The 26,295-nt window shown below is 45.0% G+C and overlaps 1 protein-coding gene across 12 annotated transcripts in view; it reads left to right on the top strand.

The window, feature by feature from the left end:
- The window catches only part of Ehmt1 (euchromatic histone lysine methyltransferase 1), a 150,631-nt gene extending 125,283 nt beyond the window's left edge, over positions 1-25,348 (top strand). For all 12 annotated transcript variants that reach the window (XM_029535938.1, XM_029535937.1, XM_021192329.2 and 9 more), the window contains 11 exons: positions 669-770; positions 2,496-2,600; positions 10,110-10,264; positions 11,057-11,224; positions 11,400-11,544; positions 12,298-12,375; positions 13,209-13,324; positions 14,193-14,279; positions 14,684-14,762; positions 23,746-23,921; positions 24,075-25,348. In XM_029535938.1, coding sequence (XP_029391798.1) covers positions 669-770; positions 2,496-2,600; positions 10,110-10,264; positions 11,057-11,224; positions 11,400-11,544; positions 12,298-12,375; positions 13,209-13,324; positions 14,193-14,279; positions 14,684-14,762; positions 23,746-23,921; positions 24,075-24,255 — 1,392 coding nt within the window. In that variant the 3' untranslated portion in view covers positions 24,256-25,348. The remainder of the gene's footprint in view (positions 1-668; positions 771-2,495; positions 2,601-10,109; positions 10,265-11,056; positions 11,225-11,399; positions 11,545-12,297; positions 12,376-13,208; positions 13,325-14,192; positions 14,280-14,683; positions 14,763-23,745; positions 23,922-24,074) is intronic.
- The last annotated feature ends 947 nt before the right edge of the window (positions 25,349-26,295 follow it).

Here is a 26,295-nt window from a genome sequence, read left to right as displayed (position 1 = left end):
CATGTGGTTGCTGGGATTTGAACTCAGGACCTCCGGAAGAGCAGTCAGTGCTCTTACCCACTGAGCCATCTCACCAGCCCTTATTATTATTTTTTATTGTGAGGTAGTATGATGAGTATAAAATCTAGGAGGAAGCAGAATCAAAAGCTAATGGAATACTCCCAGCATCAAAGGATGCAGAAGCAGTAATATGGCCACATTGCATCTGTACATCAAGTTTGCCTGTTCTTTACACCTAGTTTTAAATTCTCTGCATGTGAATGGCTCTTACCATCCACTCTATTTTCCATGTGCTCTGTGACCATGGTTAGCTCTCCAAAGTCCTTTAAGGCGCAGTTATAGACTGGATAGGACACATGTTCATGTTGGAACTATTCCTGGAAGGAGTTGGTAAAGCATCCTCATTATGTCAAGAGGCCTGGGGCTCTCGAGTGGGTAGAAATGGGCATGTTCCTTCATCATGATGGACGAGTTGTATGGGTATATGTGATTGGAGCAGGGGTTTTTGCAACTTAAGGGTTTCCCTATTATAGGGACAACGGACTTGAGTCTTGACTATGGGCTTTTGAGACGGGACCTCCTGTAGGCTGAGAGTGTAACTTCTCTGCTTTGCACCAAGAACTAAGTCATAAGTAGTTTCTCTGGATTGAATGGCGTTTGTATTGCAGGACGCAGAGGGCTCCACATGCTTGCACTTGGCTGCCAAGAAAGGCCACTATGATGTGGTTCAGTATCTGCTTTCAAATGGACAGATGGATGTCAACTGCCAGGTAAAGCCATTTTCCTGTACAGTGGCATAGCTGTTCCACCTCCTTCTTCATTCATCTCCAACTCTTTAATTTCAGATGCTTAAAGGCCCACAACCCCCTAAAGGCCTGTCTTAGTTTGTGTTGCTGTGATAAGCACCATAGCTGAAGTAACTTGGGGAGGAAAGGGATTATCTGATCTTATAGGTTATAGTCCTTAATTGATGGAAGTCAGGGTAGGGACCTGGAGGCAGAACCTGCAGCAGAATCCATGGTAGAACACCACTTACTGCCTTGCTTGCTTTCTAATACATTCCAAGACAGTCTGCCCATGGTAGGCCCTTTCACATCAATTATGAAACAAGAAAATGCCCCACAGACTTGGTTATACAACCTCTGACAGAGGCATTTTCTCAGTTGAGGTTCACTTTTCCCAGATGACCCTAGCTTATATTAAGTTGATTAAAAATGGCCAGCACAGGCCTCATCCCCATATTCTGTCGCTCTGTAGGGCCTCTGTGCAATACTTGGCTAATGGTTCCATCCTTGGTATTCTGTCAGGCCTCCTCCTGTCTGTTCAGAGTCTCCCAAACTCCCGTGCACAGGATGGCTTCTGCCCTTCTTGAGAGTACCTAGGCCTCTTTCCTAGATCTGGTTGTGCTTTGGCACTGCCCTCTGTCTCACTGCATGTGCTGTTTGCTGACCTGCCCTACCCCCATCAGTCATGAGATGGTGTTTCACCAATTCTGTGATCTAGGCTGCATTGTTGGTGCTAGGCACACAATAGGTGTCTACAAATACATGTCAGTCCAGTAGATGATCTAAAAGAGCTGGCTCCAAGACTGTCCCACACACCATTGTAGGGCCCTTTGATCCTTGGTTTAAGGCAGCATTTCCATCTCCCTCATGTCCCTGTGTCTTTAGCTCAGGTCCTTCTTGCCATTTTGCTTTAGTCCTGGCTGCTTGTACTGTCTTTTTTCATGGTCTGAAAGTAGCATAGTCTGATTTACTTTAACTGCCCTTAGCAGTAACCTGTTGGGTGACTGCGAGGCATTCTATTCTTGTCACTCTGGGCTAGTGTTTATGCAGCATATGTGCCCTTATGTCACCACTGTCTCTGATGATGCCAATAGTTGACTATAGAGAGATCATCTCGTTTGTGGAGGCTATGTGTGTCTACAGGGACATGCATGTGTGGGTGGACAGGGAGCCCTTTGAAGGTGTGTAGGAGGAGGTTGTCTTTCTACCTCCAGACTGATGAGTGCTAACAGAACTCTCAGCTCCTGCAGAATACCTTTCTGTTCTAAATGAAATACTTAACATCCATTGATCTCACCATAGTGGTAGGAAGGTGACGGACCTTACAGAGTTAGGGGACAGGATTGCTTTCTCTCCTGCTGTGCTTCTAAAAGGCAGTGACAATTTCTTCTGTGTCTGATATTATTCTATCTGCTGGTTGGTCTTGTGCTTTGTCATCAACAGGGCCAAGAACAAGAATGAAACATTGTATTCATTCTTCCCACAAACCTTGCTATGGGTCCTCCCTGGGTTATTTCAGGCTGGCTGACAGTGTTAACTGAAGCTCATCTTTCCTACTTCAGGTGGGGCTGTATCTTTGGTGGGAGCCAGTGCATTGACTTTCCAGAAAACTTTCTCTGCGGACCCCTAGTCCTGAGCAAACTGCATGAAGTCAGTCATTCTCTCACTTGCTGTCTGTGGTGGTGATAATATTTTGTCTCTTACACTCAGGATGATGGTGGTTGGACACCTATGATCTGGGCCACTGAGTACAAGCACGTGGACCTGGTGAAGCTGCTGCTGTCTAAAGGTTCTGACATCAATATCCGGGATAATGTGAGTTTTTCATGGTGCTTTAGGAACTTTAAGGAAAAGCCTTTTAGAAGGCCAGAGGAGCCAGGCCACTGAGCAGCTTCTTCCTTCTGGAGGGCTTAGATCTCTGAAGTCGAGTTCTAGCACATGTTGGTTATTTTGGTCCTTTGAGGTCAACATCTTACTGACCCAACATAGTTCTTGTACTGGATCCCTGCAAATCTAGCCTGGTAAGAGTTCATGGGTATGTGTCTTGTGTGAATCAACTGCCCAATCCTTGTCTCTTGACTCATATCCCTGACTGACATGACCTTGGGGAGGAGCCCAAGAAAAACCACTAGGAACCAGCTCTCATGTAGGGGTCGTGATCAGAAAGAGAAAGAAGCCGGGCGTGGTGGCGTACGCCTTTAATCCCAGCACTCGGGAGGCAGAGGCAGGCGGATTTCTGAGTTCGAGGCCAGCCTGGTCTACAGAGTGAGTTCCAGGACAGCCACGGCTACACAGAGAAACCCTGTCTCGAAAAACCAAAAACAAAAAACAGAAAGAGAAAGAAATGTAAATGATCTGACCTAATACACTCTGTGGTGCCTAATTTTATAGTCAGAGAAGTAGTTTTGTTATCCCTCTAGACATGTGCCTTTCTGGGGATAGCTGAACAAATGTCCATTCATCCCAGCTAGGGTACTGATCACAGACCAAGGAAACAGTTGTACCCATCTGTTGCTAAAATTCCTAGTCAAAGAAATAGAAGGAGTGTCTATAAACAAGCTGAGCCATGGTTATGCCGTTGTTGTTTGCTTTGGGGTGGGTTCTCCAACATCAATATCATCAAGACAATTGGCCAGAGGCTTATCTGATTGGGCTAATTCCTTAATTGAAATTCTCTCTTCCTAGGTGATTCTAGCTTGTATCAAGTTGATGATAAAAATGAAGCTGCACAAATGTACCACCAGCTGGTTCTAGTGTGCAACCAACAGCAGTAGAAATAGCCTTGATGTTTGTGAACTGTGGCCTAGAGGTTCTCATTTAGCAACCTTATGGCTTCCAAGAACGCCTTTTCCCACCCATGCACAGTACCCTCATTCAAACTCTTTTAACTGCTATTTTTATTGTTCTTTCAGATGCTTTTCCAAACCTGCAACTTACTCAAGAGTTACATAATGCATCTTGTTAAAGAGAGGGGACAGAGTCTCTTTTTTTTTTTTTTTTTTTGTTCTTGGGACAGAGTCTCTTAAGGGCTATCCTAGTCCATTCCAGGCAAATTAAAGTTGGGTAAAAACTAAAGAAGTAGTGTTAACAAGGTCCAGTACAGCCTGAAAGGGTCCTATCCCTTACATGAGTTGCGTTTAAGAGCAGTGTTTGGTACAGACACATGAGTGGGGTGTGTTAGTTCTTGTAGCCTTCCATAGTCTAGCATTCTTCACAGGCCATCTGGCTTTATTTGAAGGTGCTGCTGAGTCCCCCCCTCCTCTCTTTCTTTCTTTCTTTCTTTCTTTCTTTCTTTCTTTCTTTCTTTCTTTCTTTCTTTCTTTCTTTCTTTCTTTCTCTTTTCTCTTTTTCTCTTTTTCTTTCTTTCTCTCTTTCTCTCTTTCTCTCTTTCTCTCTTTCTCTCTTTCTCTCTTTCTCTCTTTCTCTCTTTCTCTCTTTCTTTTCTTTTCTTTTCTTTTCTTTTCTTTTCTTTTCTTTTCTTTTCTTTTCTTTTCTTTTCTTTTCTNTTTCTTTTCTTTTCTTTTCTTTTCTTTTCTTTTCTTTTCTTTTCTTTTCTTTTCTTTTCTTTTCTTTTCTTTTCTTTTCTTTTCTTTTCTTTCAGACAGACTTTCTCTCAAAGATAGACTTTGCTGTCCTAGAACTATCTTTGTAGTCCAGGCTGGCCTCAAATTCACAGAAATCTGCCTGCCTCTGTCTCCAGAGTGCTGGGATTAAAGGTGTGTGCTACCACTGCCTGGCTGATACTAAGGTTTTTAAGTTTTACCTTTTTCTTTTCTTTTCTTTTCTTTTCTTTTCTTTTCTTTTCTTTTCTTTTCTTTTCTTTCTTTCTTTCTTTCTTTCTTTCTTTCTTTCTGTATTTAGGGGTGGGGGTTGCACATGTAACAGGGCTATATGGAGGTTAGAGGACAACTTTCAGGAGTCAGTCCCTTTTCTCTACCTTTACATGAGCTCTGGGGAACAAACTTAGGCTATCAGACTTCTTTAGCAAACACTTTGACTTGCTCACCTGTCTTGTATTTCACTGACCCCTAGAGTTTATAATTGTCAAAGTTTTATGTAAATGATGTCCAGTCCTTTGGCTTTCAAAGCTTTGTTGAGAAATAAATACCACTTATTTTTGAAATATTGTTTGCTGTTCCAACAATATGGAAGGATTAGTTAGCTGTCAAGTTTGACTTTTGTGTTGGTTTTGTTAGTATGTTTATTGGTGTCAGGGTCTTATTATATAGCTCTGGCTGGCCTGGAACTCACTATATCTATATATGACCAGTCTCAACTTCACAGCAATCTCTCTGCCCCTACCTCCTGAGTGTTGGAATCAAATGCATCTGCTACCACACTTAGTCCTTTAAGTTTGTTACTTATCCAATATGACACTGTGTTTAGCTGCTTTTGTTGACATGTAGTTGCAGACTAAATGTACATAGTGAGCTCTTCACATTTGGCCTTCTTTCTGGATCTGATCATTTGTCATGGTTTTATCAAAATGGAGGCTAATTCTCTGTGGGAGTGACTGTCCTGGATTCATTTTACACTCTGGCAGTTTTTTCTTGTTGCTTGAAATGTCTATTTATTGGCCATTTATTGACCCTCTGTTCGTGGACACATGCGTTGCAAATATTTGTGTCCCAACTTTTCCCAAATGAATCCTGGAAATGGAGGGGCCACCACATTGCCTCTAGAGTGCTTACTGTTTCTGGCTTCTGGTTGTTGTAATCTTCATTTCATTTTTATTCATGTAACAGCTAGACTTTTTTTTTGCTGTTTTATAGCTTTTTGGTCAAAGATGTATTCAGATCCTTAGCTCATGCTTCATTGGGTAGCAGCTGTTGTTGTTGTTGCTGCTCCTGTTGTTGCTGCTTCTCTTGCTGTTGTTGCTGCTGTTGCTCCTGCTACTGTTTTTTTGTTGTTGTTGTTGTTGCTGCTGCTGCTGCTGCTGTTGTTGCTGCCTGTTGTTGCTGCTGCTCCTGTTGTTATTGCTGTTGCTGCTGTTGCTGTTGTTTCCCCCTTCTCCTTAACACTCACTGAGTAGCTTTGGCTGGCCTAAAACTTGCTGTGTCGACCACACTGGCCTGGAAAAGTGCAAACATTAGAATATTCTTTGTTTTCATGTATGTGTGTGGAACCTGCTTCCTATATTCTATTTAAGAGCATTGCTTAGCTGAACATGATGGCTCATGCTTCTTAATCCCAGCATTTGAGAGGCTGAAGTAGGTCAATTGCTATGAGATTAGCCAGGCCACTCTGGGGTAGAGTAAAACCCTTCTCAAAACAAAACGAAAAACAACAACAAATCACTGTTTTAACTGAAAGTGATGTTCTTCTTTGTTTTTACAGTGGCATATCATTTTTAGCTTTACATTTAGGCCTATGGTCTATTTTGATTCAACTTTTCTATATAGTGTGAGATGTGGATGAAAGTTTTTTGAGACAGGCAGAGTTCCTCAGTATAACAGACCTGTTTGTCCTGGAACTCGCTTTATAGACTAGGCTGGTCTCAGACCTACAGAGACCTGCCTTTTCCTGCCTCCTAAGGACTGGGATTAGTTATGCACCCTGGCTGCTGCTGCTGGTGTCCCCCCCCTCCTCTTAATCCTCCTCCTCTTCCTTATGGATCTTCCTTTTCATGTTAGCATTTGCCAGTGCTGAAGTAGAGAAAGCCCCCCCCTTTTTTTCCCGTAGACTCAAGGTCTCATAGACAGGAGACCAGCTCTGGCCTAGTACACCCTTGTGGAGGCCTCAGTAGCACATGTAGCAGAAGCGTCTTGTTTCTTTCCATCTTCCACCTTAAACTTGAGGCCATTTATTTCTACCTTACCTGTGAGTACGACTTGACCCTTGGTCACATGTTACTGCTTTGTTTGAGCAGACTGGCTTCCTTCTGGGAAGACTGTCCGCCATGCCTTGCTCCTCTCCAATTAGACCTCTATTCCTTGTCTCTGCTTCCTCCTGCTGCTCATGCTGTTTTCACGGCAGCATGGCCTGTATCCTGCATTGTGTTTGGAAATGTTTGTGCTTGGTGTAGAGTTCTCTCTGGTCAGCGGGTTTATGCTGTGCCTGTTGCTATCCAGAGTCCTTGCTAAGATCTTTGGAAACTGTTGCACCTTTTCGTGTGCACGCTTTTTGTGTAATACATGCTTTTTCTCCAAGCTGTTATGAGGACTCTGTGGTGTACCTTGCTGGTGCTTAGCTCTGTGTAGGTGTAGGTTGATTGGATGTCTTAGACCTGTGATTTAGGGGTTTTGTCACATTTTGAATTTTGGTTATGATTTCTTCAGATAATGTGAATTAGACTGTAAGAACTTGTCCTGATGGCTTTGGATGGTCTTGTCAGATTGTATATACTGGCTTTCCACCCTAATTTTTGGTTCAGCTGAGTTTAATTGTGTGCTCTAATATGCTGCCCATCTTTGTTGTTTTTTTACCTTAGACATGGTTTTCAGCTCTCTGTAAGTTTTTTTCTTTACTGTGTGTTGGTAGGAATGGAATGGAAGGGCTTTTGTTTGTAATTTCTACCATGTCTAATTACCTTCTGAGTGTGTGGGATCCAATTATACCAGGTGCCTAATGGTCAGATTTCCAGTTCAGTATCCATACCAGTTCTGGTTTGTCAGTGGTCAGTTTTACCTCTTATCTGTGTGTCAGGACCTAAAGCCAGATGCCAGTTTGTCTGTATTCTTGAGAGAGAGAGAGAGAGAGAGAGAGAGAGAGAGAGAGAGAGAGAGAGAGAGAGAGAGTTAGTTACAGCCATCCATGTGGGGTCTGTCAAATTCTCTTGTGGTTTGTTCTCTGGTCTGGTCTAGTGAATCTGCAGCAGTCCTCAGTGCAGGGTTATAATGGTCCATACACTGATGGTGCTTCCCACCTGGCTGAAGGGACGGGTGAAAGATTGGAGCCCTGTGGGTGTTTTCTCTCTGGTCTGCTCATGTTGCGTTGTGGGAAGCTCAGTCTTGACAGGCTCATGCAGCTCCGTCTGCTGTTACGGTCTCTGTGGTATTTGACTGAGTAGACAGCTCCAGCTCCCTGGTCTGTCTCCTGTGCCTGTGTAGATTGATAACCATGACTGTACACTGTTCGGTTTCACATTTCTCGCTGGTGGGGGGAGGGGGTATGTTCAGTCTGGCCTGTGGAAGCTGAAAGTGCCACCTCCACTGTGGAGGTGACAGTACTCTGAAGCACAGGCCAATGTGGTGGCTCTGTAGTCAACAGTCTCCTAAGAGGAGGTCTTAGAATTTAAGAACAATATAGTACTGGCTAAAAGGAACAGATCATTCTGTTAAGAAAAAAGTGACCTGAGAAGTCAGGACTTTTCTTGAGCTCTGAGACGTGTGGGGATGTAATGTAACTATGTAAAGTTAGAGGGCTGAAATCACCAAGGACGCCAACCAGAAAAGAACTAAAGATAGTTAACTAAGGTGGTTTGGTTTTTTGTTTTTGTTTTTTTTTTTTTTGAGACAGGGTTTCTCTGCATAGTCCTGGCTGTCCTGGAACTCACTCTGTAGACCAGGCTGACCTCGAACTCAGAAATCTGCCTGCCTCTGCCTTTCGAGTGCTGGGATTAAAGGCATGCGCCACCATGCCCGGCTAACTAAGGTTTTTGACAGAGTAATAATGTTGACTACAAGCAGTTTGCTTTAGAAATGAATGAAATAATGAAGCCTGTGCCTAGGGCAGTTTGTGAGTGAGCGAGGCTGATAGACAACACACCCCATCTCTGTTCTGCTTTTATGTTTTCAAGTGTTCAATGAATTGAAAAGCCCTGACTCCACCTTACCATGTGGACACTGGAAGGGAGACTGTCCACTTGTCGGAGAGCACCAGAGTATGACAGATGAATGTGACCACTGCAGGCCTGCAGAATGGGTCCCTGGGATGTGGCTTGGCATTGCCTACTTGCCAGAGAAGGCAGATCTGATACTATGGAGCCTGGGATGGCTTTCACTACAAGGGATTGCTGGGGACTAAGGCATGCTCAGGCTAGACTTCTGTCTATGACCGTGTTCCCGAGGGGAGGGAAGCAGCAATGACTGCTCAGAGCAGGGCAGACCACATCAGGCCAGTCTTCTAAATCTATAGCCAGAATCTCTTATCTCTGAATGTTTAGACCTGAAAAAGAATCCACAAGAGAGGGAGACAAAGAGGGCTAGAGGGAGGAGTGGATAGGAATAACCATTAGTGTTACATTCCAGAGGAAAAACAGCATTCAGTAAATTAAGGAGTTAATAAATTATGGAGTGGTCTGATCATTCAGTGAAAAGGACAAGCTCTAAGCTTTATAATGTATAGGCTGTAGTTGCAGGTTCAGTTGAGGTGAGCCCTCAAGGGATGGTGACCATAGATGGGCAGAGTCCGGCAGGGACTTGTTGCCATTGTGTCCTGACAGGAGACTATAGTAAGTATTATTACTTCATGAGATTTAAAATACTGTGTGAGTGTGTCTGTGCATATGTGTGTGCACACTCAGCGTCCAGATGTTACATCCCACAGAGTTTGGGTGCCTTGCTTGTTGTGTGGGTGCTAGGAGCCAAACTCCAGTCCTCATGATAGAACAACAAGCAGGGTTAGACACCGAGTCATCTCTTCAGCTCCTGCCTTTTAAAAAACTTAATATTTTATTGAGAATTTCATAAACTATATTTGATTATATTGACCACCTAACTTCCTCAGCTCTACTTCCTACTTAATGTCCTCTGTTATTTTGTCTTAAATAACTACCAAATCCAGTTGTGAATCATCACTGGCCATATCCTTAATCCTTCCCCAGATGCCATCAACTGTCAATATTTTCTCACGTGAACTCTGGGGGTCAAACTTAGGTCATTAAGTGCTTTTACTTTTAAAATTAATAAGAAGAAAAGTCTACTAGTTATTTTAATAATTATCCTATTCAAGATGGCATAATTCTGTATTATCCTACTTTCAAAATAGCCTATAAGTGATTATATCACCTTTTTTCCCCTAAATTTTTAAAGGTGTGTGTGTTAAATTCTCTGGAACTGGAGTAATAGGTGGTGGTAAGCTACCCGTTGTGGGTGCTGGGAACCAAACTCAGATCTCCTTACCCTTTGCAAGAGAAACATGTGGTCTTTACCAATGAACCATCTCTCTTTTTTTTTACTTTTAAAGTGAAAAAAAAAAATAGATAAATGCTGCAGTTTAGATAGGATTTTTGTTCTCTGATGAAACTACAAATCCCTTCTCCAGTGTAGCCTATGCTAGGAATAACCAGCTGTGCACAGTACCAAGGATGTCCTTGTCTGCTCCCAGCAGCATGCTCCGAGCCAGAAGCCATCTTCACTGGGTTCTCATTTTATCTCTGTGCAGGAGGAGAACATTTGTCTGCACTGGGCAGCATTTTCAGGCTGTGTGGACATAGCTGAAATACTGCTGGCTGCCAAGTGTGACCTGCATGCTGTGAATATCCATGGAGACTCACCCCTGCACATTGCAGCCAGGGAGAATCGCTACGACTGTGTTGTGTGAGTGCAGCCCTATGCCAATATAGCTCTTGCTGCCAGGCTACCTAGAGTGACTGCTAAATGGCTGTGTCTACACTCTACCTAGAGCTGATGCAATATAGGTGGAGAAATACCTTTTCCAATTGATATCTCAGATCATCTATGGTATCCTTTGGGCTCATAATTTCCTAGACAACAGAAATAAGCAAACAAACCCACCCACATTCTTAGTTGAATCTTAATAAAGTCTCAGACCCAACAGTGTGGGGACAGTTCCAGGAGGAACTGGGTACTATTGGTTCTCCCTCTCAGGTGGAAATGGTGGCTGTTTAGGGTGCTTTTCAGCAGGATTTACATGCCGGCAGTGGTGTACTGCTCTGATGATTAGGTGGCTCCTCTCCTGCACCTGGAAAGGGGAAATGAAGTGGCTTTGTGGTACTTGAAACCCTCTAGCACAGGTGTGGCAACCCTTCTTCCTTCATCAGGCAGACGTGCTGTGTTGCCCTTCTGCATACCCCAAACACACCTGTTCACCATATCATTTCCCTATTTCTTATTCTTAAGGGCAAAGTAGAAAACTAAATTAACTAAACATTCCTAGCTCCTACACGAATGTTCAGGCGAGAAGACTGATGCCTCATTATAAGTATTTGGTGGGAGCAGACGTGCTCCTGGCAAGACATGCTTGTTCCAGAGCCACTGAGCTATAAGTTGGGTGCTACATGACAGATAGCTAGTCATTTTATGTCTCTTAACTGTGTCTCTTCTAAATTCAGACCTGAATGTTTTGTTGTCTTTTATTTTCCCTTTTAGCCTCTTTCTTTCTCGGGATTCAGATGTTACTCTGAAAAACAAGGAAGGAGAGACTCCCTTGCAGTGTGCAAGCCTCAGTTCGCAGGTGTGGAGTGCATTGCAGATGAGCAAAGCACTTCGGGACTCAGCCCCTGACAAGCCCGTTGCTGTTGAGAAGACGGTGAGCAGGTGAGAAGGTTCTAACACTGAGGAGAGTCTAGCAAAGCATTGACAGGTGGGCTGAGAGCGATAAGCCCCGCCCCCATGATCCAAGGCTGGTGTGGGCACTGGTTGGCAGCTGTGTCTGTCTCCCATGAGGCAGAATCTAGAACAGCACAAATAACACCTCCCTTTGTCTGTGCAGAGACATCGCCCGAGGGTATGAGCGCATTCCCATCCCCTGTGTCAATGCTGTGGATAGCGAGTTATGTCCCACCAACTATAAGTATGTCTCCCAGAACTGCGTGACATCCCCCATGAACATTGACAGGAACATCACTCATTTGCAGGTTGGTGAGAAGAAGGGGTGGCATATCCCTAGAACTGGGTCCTAGGACTTAGCACCATTCTGGAAGAAGGCCTGTGGAAGTATCCCAGGAGATCCTGTTCTCTCTGTACTTGTCTTGAAGGAAAGACGTGGAAGAAAGATAAAAATCTCAAGTTCTCTGTTAGGAGGACTCCAGTTTTCCTAGCATACTTTGAAAGCCTATTGAAGGCCCTACGTGTCCCTATCAGTGGTTGCTCAGAGGTTGCTCAGAACCTCAGCATCTCCTGGTCCTTAAGTCATGGGCAAGAGGGTCCATGCTGGTCTAAGCAGTGCACTGCATGCTCCCCAGCCCCAGCAGCCATAGCCTGGCACACAACTTCCCCATCTCTTTGACTTTTTCATTTGAAAGGCTTTTCCTTACAGTTGTGCTTAAAGGAGTCTCCTGATTCTCACAGAATAAGCTGTATAAATGTCAGCTTGGTTGTGAGATTCTGTATTCTCATCTTTTCTGAGAGGTATCTGGCCTTGGGTGCAACAGGCTTTTTATTTTTAGCTCCCTGCGGGCTACACATGTCTAAACTCCTGCCTGCTGCTCCCTGCCAACATGGTGCATTTTCCTCATAGTGTCCCAAGCCTTCCCACCTTGCTCCTAAGAGAGACTGTAGCAAATTAAAGGCAATTGAGATTTTCCCAAGCATTGGGTGGTGATTGCAAGGGCGGGAATGGGTAGCAGGAATGTGATGCCTGTCTGACATGCAGTCCACTCTGTTTTCAGTACTGCGTGTGTGTAGATGACTGTTCCTCTAGCACCTGCATGTGTGGCCAGCTGAGCATGCGCTGCTGGTATGATAAGGTGAGGAAACACATTTGCTGCACATGTGCTTACGTGGTAAGTTCCATGAAAGAGTGTCTGTGAGCATGTTTTCTGATTCTCAGATGTCCTAGTGACATTGGGACAATTGGAGGTGAGCTGGTTATGGAAAACAAGTAGAAGGAGGTGACAAGCTGAAATTAAGGGGTGATTCTAAGTAGATTATGGGGCTGCGGTCTGAGTTCCCAGAGTCATCGGGTTGAAACCCATGTCTTTTGTCACTACCTGGATAATCCTGGCTGTCCTGGCATAGCTGTAGAAGGAAACGTCTTTGTTGTTTTTGTTTGGTGAGCCCTGCCATATGTTTACCGCATATATTTGTCCAAAGAAATGATGAGTAGAAAGACCAAGCCAGGGCTAGGCTGGGTGGCTAAGCTGGATGGCTAGTATCAACTAGACACAGTAGCCTGAGGGTAGTGTCATGGTCTTCAAGGAACGGGCAGTGCTAGTGGGAGCAGGCACTAAGACAGTAGAGCCTTGGGACCCAAGATGCAGATCAGGGACAAAGTATGCAGAGAGAAGAGGTGCGTAGTTTTGAGACAGGGCAGGGCAGGACAGGAGGATTAGAACAGCATTAACCAGGGAAGATTTCTCCAAGAGGTCCTCAAACCTGTATCATACCTGTGAAATTTCCACTCAGACCACAGATGTGGAGCCTAACTCTGCTATTCCCCTAGCTGTTAATGTCTATCCATAAGCCATTGTTTGTGTATATTTGAAGCCAGACTGGGCATTTTGTAAAAATATGTCATTAAAGTTCATTTAAAGGGAATGCTAGTTGACATCTGCTGGCCCTTGTGGCCATCTGTTAATAGGATGGCCGACTTCTGCCTGAGTTTAACATGGCAGAACCACCCTTGATCTTCGAGTGCAATCATGCCTGCTCATGCTGGAGGAACTGCCGAAATCGTGTGGTGCAAAATGGTCTCAGGTGAGGGTGTAGATATTGGGTCACACTGGCCAGAGGCATGTATATCTGTGGGTAGAGCCAATGTCTGGGAGAAGGAGTGTGGTGTGTGTGTGTGTGTGTGTGTGTGTGTGAACAGCCAGCCAAGCTAGGTTGGCTGAGATACGAGTGGGCTTGCTAAATTTGGTTTTAGTGTTAGAGAAAGCCAACCAACATTATGGATGGTGTTGTTGGTTGGCTTTTCTCAGACTGTTGTGTTCTTCCTGGTTCTTGAGCCCCTCTTTGTCCTGTGCCTTTTCCTGTACCTCCTGTGTCACAGCCAGAATCAAGTTTTAAACATTGGTAGCTATGGTCTGTTTATAGTACACCAAGGGCAGAGTGCACACACTTCAGTACCTGTGTCCCCATATTCACAAATGGACCAATAATAGGATGGGCATTATCTGAGAATGCCTTGAAGAGGGGGTGAATTCCTTAAGTATGGTCTACCTAGAACACACCCAGCCAATAGGAGCCTTCCTGGCTGGTTGTTGCTGGCATACTCCCTGAGTAATAGAATGGCAGTAGTCTGGGTTCTAGTGGAAACACTTCTACCTTTCATCTTCACTGCTACCTTGTGAATTAGGCCATAAGTTGAGGAAACCAAGGGCCGCTATACTTTATGCTTTGACAGTCTGAATCCGGGGTTCTCAGCTTCCTGTGTGTGTGTGTGTGGTGCTGGGTCTGTAAGGTGACTGGAACTGCTTTCAATCACCTATAGAGTCATAATTCTCCCTTGATTTGGAATCTGCATCATTTTTCCCTATTCGCTCATCTCGCCCACTTTAGAATGGATACAGTTGGTTTGCGGACCATCAGGTACATGTCCACCTACCCTCTACTTGTTTTCCAGGGCAAGGCTGCAGCTTTATCGGACACAGGACATGGGCTGGGGTGTGCGGTCCCTCCAGGATATCCCACTGGGCACCTTTGTCTGCGAGTAAGTGGGTCCCTGCAGTCCCACCGCTCTGTTTATTGTGTTTTTGTTTGTTAGTTTGTTTTGTTTTTCATTTCTGGAACTTCTCATACACGTTCACGCTCTAAGACGCCCCTGGGAGCATGTTTCACTGTCATGCAGAAGTGAGGACAAGCAGAGGAAGTGTTGATTACACCAGCCCTAGGGTTGTGCTCAGATTTTCTACCTCAGTCATTCACTAAAAGTGCTAGCTTTAGAATTCCACTACTAGTAAGTAAGCCGTCCCTTACGCTGCAAACACATGGGCCCAGATCTAGATCCCAGCCCATAGAACTTTTCCAGCGTGTCCTGTGTCTGTATCCTTCCATGGCATTGTTCCTTGTCTGAGGGCACAGATGTGAGATGGCTCTTCCCTTTTCCCACTACAGATACGTAGGGGAGCTGATCTCGGACTCTGAAGCTGACGTTCGGGAAGAGGACTCTTACCTCTTTGATCTTGACAATAAGGTAATGTGTTGTGAAGAACCAATGCATAAGAGCAGATGATTGCAAAATGTAAAACTTGGGCAGTTTGTTTTGGTGTATTCTGGGAAGTGGCTGGCACAGGCAGTCTAGTCTGGAGTCACTGGTGCATATGGGTATATGCTCCTTATACATCTGTTAGGTTTTATCTTACAGTTCTAGGCTCATTTTGGTTAGGCACAGGCCCCTAACTTGAGATACCTCTGTTGTTGTAACAAGCCACGTACCTCAAGGGAATACCTGGGTTACCTCATTATGTCCCCCAGTTCCCAGACTGGTCTCCTAAGATCAAGTAATAGGGAGCAGCTCATAGATTCACATAGGAAGCAGCATAGGATCCAGAAATGTGGGCGATGAGGGAGGCTTTTCTGTTTCCATTGACATCAGGATACTAATGTCCTATGTAGGGAGATAATAGAGGGCCAAGCTCCGTCTGCTCCAGGATTTAGGGTTTCCTGTGGCTTCTGGGCCAGGCAAAAGGTGGCTAAGACCACCCCAGTCTCTCACTGTTTCTGAATTCAGGAATTGTTCTTTATAAACTTCTTAAAGCTGGGTGCAGTAGCACCTTCAATCCTAGCACATGGGAACAGAAACAGGCAGATCTCTGCGTTTGAAACCAGCCAGAGTTAAGTAATGAAATGCTGTTTAAAGTAAGTAATTATTAAGTAAATATCCTAAATCTCACAGTCTGTGCTAATTGGCAAGGAAATAAAAGTTTTCTATGCTCTAACTGTAACCACCCAATCATGGAGTTCTCCCCAGAGAACTGGGCCACTCTGACCTCAGACTCTGACTCTTGAAGTTACTCACAAGGTTAGCATTTGTGAAGCAAGGTCTACGTTATGACCAGCTGTGGGTATTAGAAAGATGGTGTAGCAGTTATGAGCACTGCCTGATAGTCCAGAAGACCTGGGTCCAATTCCCAGCACCCCTATGGCAACTCAAAACTGTCTGTAACTATAGTCCCTAGGCCTCCATTGGCTCCAGGCACTCACATGGTGCAGAGACTAAGAAACCAAAAGTTCAGCTCTTCCTCCTCGGCTAGTTCCAGGCCACCCTGGAACAGCCAAATGAAACAAAACTTCTCCACACAGACACAAATAAAAACCAAACATGATTCTCAGGTTCAAGAGTGTCAAAACCTTGTCAGTTCCTGAACTCAGGTAGGTTTTGTCTTTCTGTGTACTTGTGCATGCAAAACGGACAAGGGTGACTATGAGAATTCCTCTCCTATTGATGGACACTTGGCCTGGTGTGCATCTCATCCCTTCTGGGGAGTAGACAGGTCTGTTTTGTGTTTTGTGGTAGTCTGGTTACTAGAATTTCAATGATATATTCTCTAGGCTTTATAGCATCTTTACTTAGGTTTTTAATAATTTTTGTTTTACTTTATTTTATATGTATGATACATTTTTGCCTGCATGCCTAGTGCCCACAGAACCCAGAAGAGGGAATCAGATCTCCTGAAACTAGATGTGGGTGCTGGAATCCAGCACTGTTAACTGCTAAGCCATCTCTCCAGCCAGATGTTTTTAATGTCCAGTCTGTTCTGTCTTGAGGAACCTCTATCTCTCCTAAGATCATAAAGCTTTTCCACCATGTCTTTCCATAGAACTATGTTTGGCTCTGTCCCTGTTTTGAGTTGACCTTGGTGAGTGGTCTGAGGTGAGAGCTGAGGTTGTTTCTGTCTGTGAGGACTTGTAGTCATCTAGGCACCGCTGGCCAGAGTATTGCTTCTCACATGCTGCTGTCTGTGATGGAATATGCTTTGTCCCTTGTCTGGTTTCTGATTCTCATACCAGTGCCACCCTCTTGATGGCAGAGTTCACTCATGCAAGTGGTGTTAGTCCTCAGACTGTTCCTGCCACATGTGTGTTAGTGCCTGGAACTTTGGCTTCCCGGGTAAATCGGAGTCAGTGTGGTGTCTGTATGGTCAGCAGTAGCTCTGCAGCCCTGGCTGGGACCTCCAGGGTCTTGTCTACTCAGATATGTGACACTGCACTCTAGGTGTCCAGACCCACCACGGCTTGACTTTTTCTCTCAGCGGAGGCTCGCTGGGTAGGACATAGATCTTATACATGGTTCTTAAAATGCTGTTGCCTTTCATTTCATTTCTCAACTGATTATAGGTAGTACTTCAAAATGGTTGTTTTGGGGTTTTGTTTGTTTCTTTTGGTTGATCTTGCTATATTTACCTTTTAATTTTGGTATTTTTTATGGGTTATTGATTAGGATTTATTGCATATACAGTTACGTGCTGTATGAATAAAGATAGTTTCATTTGCCCTCTTAGTATATTGGTAGAGGGGAAACCCTTGTGTTCCCACCAGGGATGTTACTCCAGCAGTCTTGCAAGTACTCCCAGTCTCTCAGCACCTCCTATGAGGGTCATGCCCATTATCCCTTGGCTGTAGGATGAGGCTCGTGTCCAGGACTGTTTTTCAGTCTCACCCTTTCCACGTTCCTTTCATCACTTCCAGTGGTGTCTCCCTCACCAATGCTGCTATGCGACCATCATTCTCAATTCCTGCCATTGTCTTTTTTTATCTTAAAGAATACGATGTCAGTGGTTCTTGTTCATTCAGTACTCAAAGCTTTTAAGTATGCGGAGGCCTTCTGTTTCCTATACCTGCTTAGATCAAACCTCCTGAGTTGGTGACCACAGCTGCTGTTGCCTGACCAGAATATACCCACATTTATTTATCACCTCATTCAGATGCCTGCACACAGGATCCCTGACAGCCCTTCAAGCGCACTGTGTCCTGTAGTCATGCTGAGATCAAAGAAACTCAGAACAAACTGCAGATACATAGAAGGACTCAGCAATTTCATGAGGACTCTGACAGTAGAAATGAGCTGAATGAGGCTTATTCAAAGGAAGATTGGCAGTCCACACTATCCCTGTTCTGGAAAAGGCTGGCATTAACAGCACACGCATGAAGTTGGTATGCTGGAGCCAAAGTTAGGTATAGAAAGTTGCTTGCTTCAAGGGCAAAGTTAAGAGAGTCGCCCTTTATCCATCCCTAGGTTCTAAAGCTCTTGGCCCCGGTGAGTTTCTGGGTTGGGTTAGTGAGCAGACATGTTTCTTTTCAGTGGCTTCATCATTCCAGTTGCAGTAAAGAATCCAGGCACGGGTATGTGTACAGGACAACTCCTCTGAGAAGCCCAGTAGTGGTTCTGCAACTTGGGGACCAGTGAGTATACACTGGACAGTTGCAGAATTTCTCTGGGTCATGCTGAGGCCCTTTCTTTGAGCGATGATAGTATACTTATGAGGGAGACCGTAGCTGTAAAATTTTCTAGGTGGAAGGGTTATTTTAAAGTATGGCACTAGTCATGTCTAGGCTTATAGTTCTGGACAGAACATCTCTCAGTAGTAATGATAGTTTCTGGAGTTGTGCCTCTAGCCATAGGTCCACAGGCTTCCAGTCAGCCTCTCTGGCTCCTTGAGACATTGGCCAGACCCTGTGGGAAGTGCTCTCCCTCCGGGCTGATGTGGATGGTTTGAGGTCTGTTAGGTGCTTTGAAACTCCAGTGAATAAAACTGACTATGTAGCAGGTAAAGGAGTATCCAATAAGTAGAGCAGGCCCTGTTGGGCCTGTTAGACATGGCTGCTTGTAAATACCCAGGGCTCTGGTTGCTGAACACACACATCCCTCTCTCCTGCCCAGGCCCCCCGATTCTCCCTTCTTCCTACCTTACCTGCTCCCCACCCGCATCTCACCTCTGCTCTCACCTTTCCTCACACAGGTGTTTCTGCTCTGAGTTTCTCTGCTGCCCTTCCCTAGTTTTAAAGAAGTCTTTCATGTAGATGATAAAAGAAAGGGCAGACAAAGAAAAAGAGAAGAAAGCATTCACCTGACTGCCATTTCTTGGAATATTTGGTTTCGCACCAAATTGTCATGACAGCCTCTCTTTTTTTTGGGAGGTGAGGGTGGGGGATGTGTGCTGTGGGAATGTTCTGATCTGCAAAAGAGCAAAGACGACCAGAGGTAGGGACCTGCACTACTACCAGGGTCAACATTTCTCCTCCCACCCCCCTGTCCCTCCCTTGTAGGATGTAAAAATGAATAAACCATCTCATTGCATTCCACTGGTGTGTGTCTTTCTGTGACATCATTTCCACTGACAACTGTGGTATTGCCTTCACACCAGTCACACACAGGTGGGGCTTATCTGGGGCCAGCTTTCTCACACATTTCTCCAGGTTTCCCAAATACCTCTGCATTGAGCAGGTTCCCAGAGCTAGTTAGGACTGAGCTCAGACTTGCTGCATCCAGGGAGAGCAGAGAGCTGCAGCAGACACCAGTCACTGCACTACAGAGGTCCTTCATCCAGACGTGTCTGTCCCCAGCTGTCACTGCACTTGCTCATTGAGGCCCACTCACACCCATCGTGTGGCACTATGTTCTTAGTTGTGTTCTTGAAGGAACTCTGGTATTTGTGAGCCTTAGCTGTTCCTTTACCTGACATTTCTGTACAACTAGGGACTTCTGTCATGCTATTCACATTCATTTAAGGAACTTTTTTATTTTGAGCTGCTGTGTGTGTGTGTGTGTGTGTGTGTGTGTTTGTGTGTGTCTCCAAATGTTAGCATCTGATGTCTTGTTGCTTCCTACCATATTTCTTGATTTGGCCTTATTGATACAACAGCACATCTTCATGCTTTTTCAGGGGTACTAGGGTTCTAGTGTGGCTGACACTTGACTGAGTCATCTCCACTTCCCACAAGTTTGTTGTTGTTGTTTTGTTTTTGAAGGAAAATGTCTAGCCATCTGCTCTTCCTTGGGAGAAGGCAGATGCTCTTCTGTCCATGTACCTCCCCATTGCCAGGTGTAAAGGAAATTTGTTGTTTTAATTTTTTTCTCCTCTTTGTGTTTTGAGATAGGATTTTACTATCTAAATTAGGTTGCTCTTGAACTTGTGGCTTCCTGCTGCCTCTGCCTCTCAAGTGCTGGAATTGCAGATACATATCATCACCCTTTTGATTTGAATGTTGGTATAGATCATGTTTTGATCAGTTACAGCTTTTTTTTTTTTTTTTAAAGATTTATTTATTTATTTTTATGTATGTGAGTACACTGTTGCTGTCTTCAAACACACCAGAAGAGGGCATCAGATCCTATTACAAATGGTTGTAAGCTACTATATGGTTGCTGGGAATTGAACTCAGGACCTCTGGAAGAGCAATCAGTGCTCTTAACTGCTGAGCCATCTCTCTAACCCCCAGTTACAGCTCTTTAATGTGCACATAGCTCTTGTTTTGGGTCCCATAGATCTTGCCCCGTGCCTGACCTGCTGTTTTCTGGCACCAGATTTCTGTGATCAGCCCAGCCTCACAGTTGCAATCTCTCCTTTTTAAGACCCCTGAGTCCGTTGTGAGAATGGATTTCATAGAAAAAAACTTCTGCTAAGGTATTTGTTCATTCATTTCATTCATTCATTATTTTATGTGTATGGGTATTTTGCCTGCACATATTGTATTTCTGTGCACCATGGGTGTGCCTGGTGCCCTTGGAGATGGAGTTGTTGTAAGTTGTGAACATGGGAGTTAGGAATGAACCCAGGTTCCTTGGATGATCGGGCAGTCGGTACTCTTAATCACTGAACAAATCTGTCCAGCTACCTTTGTGCCCCTGTGTCTATGTGTCTCTTTCTCTGTCTGTCTGTCTGTCTAATATCTCTATAGCCCTTTCTGGCCTGCAACTCATTATGTAGACCAGGCTGGCTCAGAACTTACAGAGATTAATTCTTCTCTGCCTTCCAAGGGGTAGGATTAACTGTGTGCAGCTACACCTGGCCAAGATGCTAAAACTTACGGAGTTAATGGTTGGAGTCAACAATGTGACATGTGGCCGTAGATGGTTCATTTCTCTGCTCAGGTTGAGGGCTTCCCTGACCTCCCTATAGATAGAGTCTTAGCCCTTGCAGTCTGCGTCAGAGTGGCCTTGCTGCTATTACGACCATACAGATAGTACAGCTGCTGTGGGTGTGTCCTGCTCTTCTGCAGCTGTGTGGTTCTTAGCAGATATTTTACTGAGTACTTGAAGTATTGTAATCTTATTTCTGTGCAATGGTGTTACCAGTTTGTTACACAGTTATATTAATGTGTTAGTTAATTCAGATTTGGAAATTTAAGAATTTGTGGTTTTGTCAGGCATGGCAGTACATGCGCAGCCCCAACCCCCGTGCTGAGCAGTCTGATGTCACATAGCAAAATCTCTCAAAATAGTTTTAGAGAGAAAGAGACAGACAGATATAATGTGGAGGTCAGAGGGAATTGGTTCTTTCCTTCCACCATGTATGTTCTGCAGGTCAAACTCAGGTTCGGTTCAGTGCCAGAAGCCTTTGCCTTAAGCATCATAATTCCCCAAAATACAATGTCTAGATTGTTCATTTGTACTGGGGTGCTGGGAGATTGGACTCAGGACTTTATACATGCTATCCACGCATTTTATCACACTCGTGATTATGCAGAAGGCTTGTATGTTCTAAAAGTAGCAACTGTATTTAAACTTTGCATGTTCTGTGTTCTGTTACTGGATATTGACATCCACAGTTCCTCGCAGTTTTCATGCTGGTGGAGGCTACCTCTTGGTTCATAACCAGTGCCTCTGCTCTGTGTTGTGGGAGGCATGAACTCTCTGGGCCTTTCTTGTGTGTGCCTCTCAGCTGCAGTCACTTCCCAGATTGATTCTATCACTGGGAGGTCAGGATTTCGAGTAGGAGCTTTAAAGGGGAATGGCTACTTCACTCATGGTACTCTCCCCACTGCTCCCAGTCAGGGACTATCTATAGAAAGAAAGGTACTTATTTTTTGTGCTTATATAGAAAGTGGTGTAGTTTTATTTGTCTCCTTTTTCACTTGCCAGTATAGTACAGAAGTCATCAGCACCTAGAGTCTGTCTTTGTCTTTTGGGGATATGAAGGTCGGTTTTACCTTGGCTATTTTGCAAATAGCACCCCAATGAGTTATCCCGTGCAGTGATGTACTGCTGCCTGCAGGTCTTGCTCCCTTATGTGGAGGAGGGGTAAGTAATCAGTGGATCTCAGTAGAATCCTGCTTGGCTCTCTGACTGTGTCCTTTTCTTTGCTGGGATTTTGCACTTCTCTGTAGTGACTGCACTCCGATGGTCTGCTGTTTGGTGGTGTATAGAACATGAGCAGCTCCTCTAACACTTGTCCCTGTGTATCATTTGCTTGTCTTGGGCTAGACTCAGCTGGCTTTTTAAGATTATTGTTTGTTTGTTTGTTTGTTTGTTTATGTATTTATCTTGGGGCAGTGTCTTACTGTGTGGCTCTGTCCTGAAAATTAGAGCAGGCTGGCTTCAAACTCAACAAAAATCCACCTGCCTCTGCTTCTTGTGCCCACCCGAGTCATTTGTAGTTTTTTTCTTTAGGAGTGAGAGAGGTTCAAGTCAGGATTTCTTTGTGTAGTCCTGGTTGTCTTGTAACTCTGTAGACCAGGGTGGCCTCGAGCTCAGAGATACGACTGCCTCTGCCTTCTGAGCACTGGAAGTAAAGGTGTGTAGGCACTACTGTGCCTGGTGCTCCTTTGTATTCTTAAAGTTTTCCTTTTCCCTTCAAGTGGGCATGTTGTTTTCTGCCCCTCTCCCCCCTTTATTGTTTTTTAGCCTAGCTTCAGATTAAAACTCATGCACAGACCTGGTCTCTCTCTGTCCAACTGTGCTGCTCCCAGTCAGCTTGATGTCTCCTTACAACATGGGCTAGGGCAGCCAGAAATTTCAGTGTCTAGACTTTGGCACCCAACCCAGAAGCCCAAGGATTCCCTGTGGATCCCACAGTTCTGAGTACCTTTAGCATGTGTAGTGTCTGCTCTTAGAGCTGTTTTCTTCATAGGCTAGGGTAATCTGTAGTTTCCTAAGCTGTCACCAAAGAAATAGTCTTAAAACCATAACACCCAAAACTCTTAGATTACTATTCACTGTCTTTATGGCAGATGCAGGACATGGGTTGTTCTGTCTTCGATCTGAGTGGTTGTTGGTGAATTCTCTCATAAACTCTCTTGTTCAGGGATATTGCTGGAGTACATTCATCCACGTCCATATCTTGCAAGTCTGGAAGTTACAGAGTAAATGTTGTCAGATGCCCATCTCTGACCCCAGCTTTTCCCCTTCTTGGTTTGGGTTTGACTTTTGCCTGAATTCTGTGTTCACATGGGTATGCGCAGGCGTCTAGAACAGGTTTTTGTTTGGGCTTTATCCTAGACAGAGGTAGGTCCTGCAGCGCCTTCATCACACACTTCATTCCAGCAGACCTGGCTTTCTTCTCTAACTCCCCCTCTTGTACGTCGTGCGTGTGTAATAGTCATGCCCAAGCACTGAGGCTGGGATGACCCATAGCAGCAAGCTCCGTATGTGCACCGTGGCCAGTCTCAGGCCTGCTTGCGGACCTCAAGGTGCCCATTTAATCCTTGGCAGCTTCTTGTCAGCGTTTAGGACAGGCTCCTCCTGGTCTTTCCTGCGTGTCAGGCCTGCCCTCTGCAGCAGAGGCCTCCTTCGCTGTACAATACTCACACCAGAGGAGCTTCTCACACACAGGGTCTCAGTGAGACAACTGTTTAAATGGCTCAAGAGCTAGTACAGCCCACTAAGCAAGTCTTAATCCTACAATCCCTCTGTGCTCAGAAACTATCACAGAATAATATGGCAGAGTTGTGGGACAGAGACACTTAGAACCCTGTTCTGTGTCCCAGGTTAGCATTGTACTCCTACCGCTGGCACTGCAGAATTTAGTGTAGCATGGCTTGCGGCTACCCTCAGGCTGTAACAGAAGTTTGCTTTGCTGAACCCTGAGTTGTCACCGTGGGCCACAGAAGAAAGTTCTTTAATCCTGGCAGAGCCACTGTCCAGTTCCCGACTTTCAAGACTGCAGTGCAGGTCTCTGGGGTAAGGACATGTCCTGGAGTGATCACTGACTGCGGCCTTTCTCTTTTTTACCCCAAAGGATGGAGAGGTATACTGCATTGACGCTCGGTTCTATGGGAATGTCAGCCGGTTCATAAACCACCACTGCGAACCCAACCTTGTGCCTGTGCGAGTGTTCATGTCACACCAGGATCTGCGGTTTCCCAGGATTGCCTTCTTCAGCACCCGCCTGATTCAGGCTGGGGAGCAGCTGGGGTGTGTACAGCTACAGGCACAGTGTGACCCTGGCTGGGTGGGTGTGGTTTCTGCCTTCCTAGCCATGAATGTGCTTCCAGCATATAGGGTTCTGGGCCTGGATGGGACAGCTTAGGGGTACTTAGGTTATCTCACCTGAGTTCTCTCCCCCAGGTTTGACTATGGGGAACGCTTTTGGGATGTCAAGGGCAAGCTCTTCAGTTGCCGGTGTGGGTCTCCCAAGTGTCGGCACTCAAGCGCAGCCCTGGCCCAGCGGCAAGCCAATGCAGCCCAGGAGGTTCAAGAGAATGGCCTTCCGGATACCAGCTCTGCAGCCGCTGCTGACCCCCTATGAATTGCCAGTGTGGCCAAGTGGGACCCTCAAAATCAGATTCTGGTGACTGCAATTTAGAGAGGAAGAAACTGTGTGTGTCCAAGAGGAGCCGGAAGTGTGGACACCTCTCAGGAAGGCCAGAGCATGCCTCTGGGCCTGCACCTCAGACCTGGGACTCCATGTTGCATAACTTGTGAGTTGCTGGTGGTGACTCTGTGCTGCAGAGTCACCCACGTCTCCCTCTGGTCTCCGAAGCCCTTGCTCCACTGCCAGTTTTGTTTGTATACTGTCTGGTCACGCTTCTGTATGGCACTCACCAAGGCCACCATCACCTACAAGCTGCTCCGTTAGACCTGCTGCCCACAGCCTGTGTTTCTGGCACCAGCTCCCATGTGCCACTGGAGAACACTAGCTCCCTTACAGCCTCGGAGAGTCTGCTGACCCACCACTCATTTTGATGAAATGTGGGTTTGCTTTTTAAAGAAACCCTATATCTAGCCCTGTATATCAAGCCTCTTACTGGTGTTTCTTTGCAAGGAAGCAGGTTGGTGTGTGCAGGCAAACCCTGTACTGACTCCAGCCAGTTCCGTTGACGCAGGCACCTTTTGTTGATTTCTAAGCCACATGCTATGATGATGAATAAACTCGTTTGTTTTTTACCATTACTGAACATTAGGACATCAAAGAATAAAAACACAAAACACAGACAACGGTGCTGAATCTGGTGTGGTCTCTACTCACCACATGAAAATAAACTATCAACTGTAAAAAAAAAAAAAAAAAAGAACAAAAATGATTTTAGAATAAAGTGCAGGAAAAACTTTTTTAAAATGTTAGTCTTGTAGTTGAATAAATTTGCCATCACCTTTTGTGTGGTGGCTGGGCAGGTCATGTACTTTTTTTTGGCATATACCTTTCTAAATACTGTAATTAGTGCAGCGACAGTGGGTTGTTTTTGTTTTTGTTTTCTTTTGTGTGTGTGTGTGTGTGTGTGTGTGTGTGTGTGAGACACTCTTCTAAAACATTCATAATGCAGCCATGTTTATTTTTTTCTGTTAAAATGTTTTTTGACAGTTTTAAGAGCAGTCTTTTGGCTCAGACCATTTCTTGTTCTGTTTTCAATGAAATCAATAAAAAAAAAAAAAAAAAAGTACCTTAAATGGAGTTTTTATTATGACACATTCTTTCCCTGGGTTTCTGCAAATCCCTAGTCCTTCCATTACACTCAGGGGTTACATGGGTTCCTGGAGGGCTGTCCGTTTGCTTCCTTGTCCATGTATTTGGTGCCTGGTGTCCAAGATTGAGAGCCATTCTGAAGGAGCAGGTGAGTCCCCATATGCATGTGTGAAGGGCTTCATTGGGACACAGTGAGGGTAGACAGAGCCCAGCTCTTGCCTGCCTGCTGACAGGTGATGTCTGCAGTCTTCCTTCTGTAGGGGTCCTAGACAAAGCAACAGCCCTGTGCTCCATGGAGGTCGGGCCTTGCTCACTACAGGAGAGCTTGTAAGCTCAATGAAAAATTGATCAAAGGCTTTAGTTTTCAATTCGTGGAGTTCACTGGCTTAAGCCTTTTCTAGAAGGAAGACAGCTGTCTTCACTTTACAGATAGTCAAGCAGGCTGCCTTGACTGTTAGGTTGTCCGGTCTATAGTTCTACCATCACTGCTGCATCCTACAGCTGTAGGATGACTCTGAGCAGGTGGGATGCTGATAGACCAGAGGAGGAGTCATACCATGCGGGTAGATAGAAACTGAAGCCCACAGCAGCTGGTCTCCATAGGGTCCTTCCCTGACTGGAACACTACTCCATACTGCCCATCCTCTCTTTCCCCTCCTTACTGCCCTCCCCCTCCCCCCCTCCCTCCCTCCCTCTCTCTTTCTCTCCATGTTAATATAATCAGATTTGTGTGGTATTGGGTGTGTTGCGTGCTTCAAGCAGCATCAATACCTAAGTTTTTACTGATGAATATGGGCCTATTTCCCAAGTTCCACTAATAACTGTGCTGGAAAGATTTTGTTCATTGTCTTTTTTTAAAAATTATTATTATTATTTTGGTTTTTC

The sequence above is a fragment of the Mus pahari genome, chromosome 3 (genome assembly GCF_900095145.1).
Source record: "Mus pahari chromosome 3, PAHARI_EIJ_v1.1, whole genome shotgun sequence".
Lineage (NCBI taxonomy): Eukaryota > Metazoa > Chordata > Mammalia > Rodentia > Muridae > Mus > Mus pahari.
Note: the sequence above shows the minus strand (reverse complement) of the source record. Positions and strands in the feature narration are given on the sequence as shown.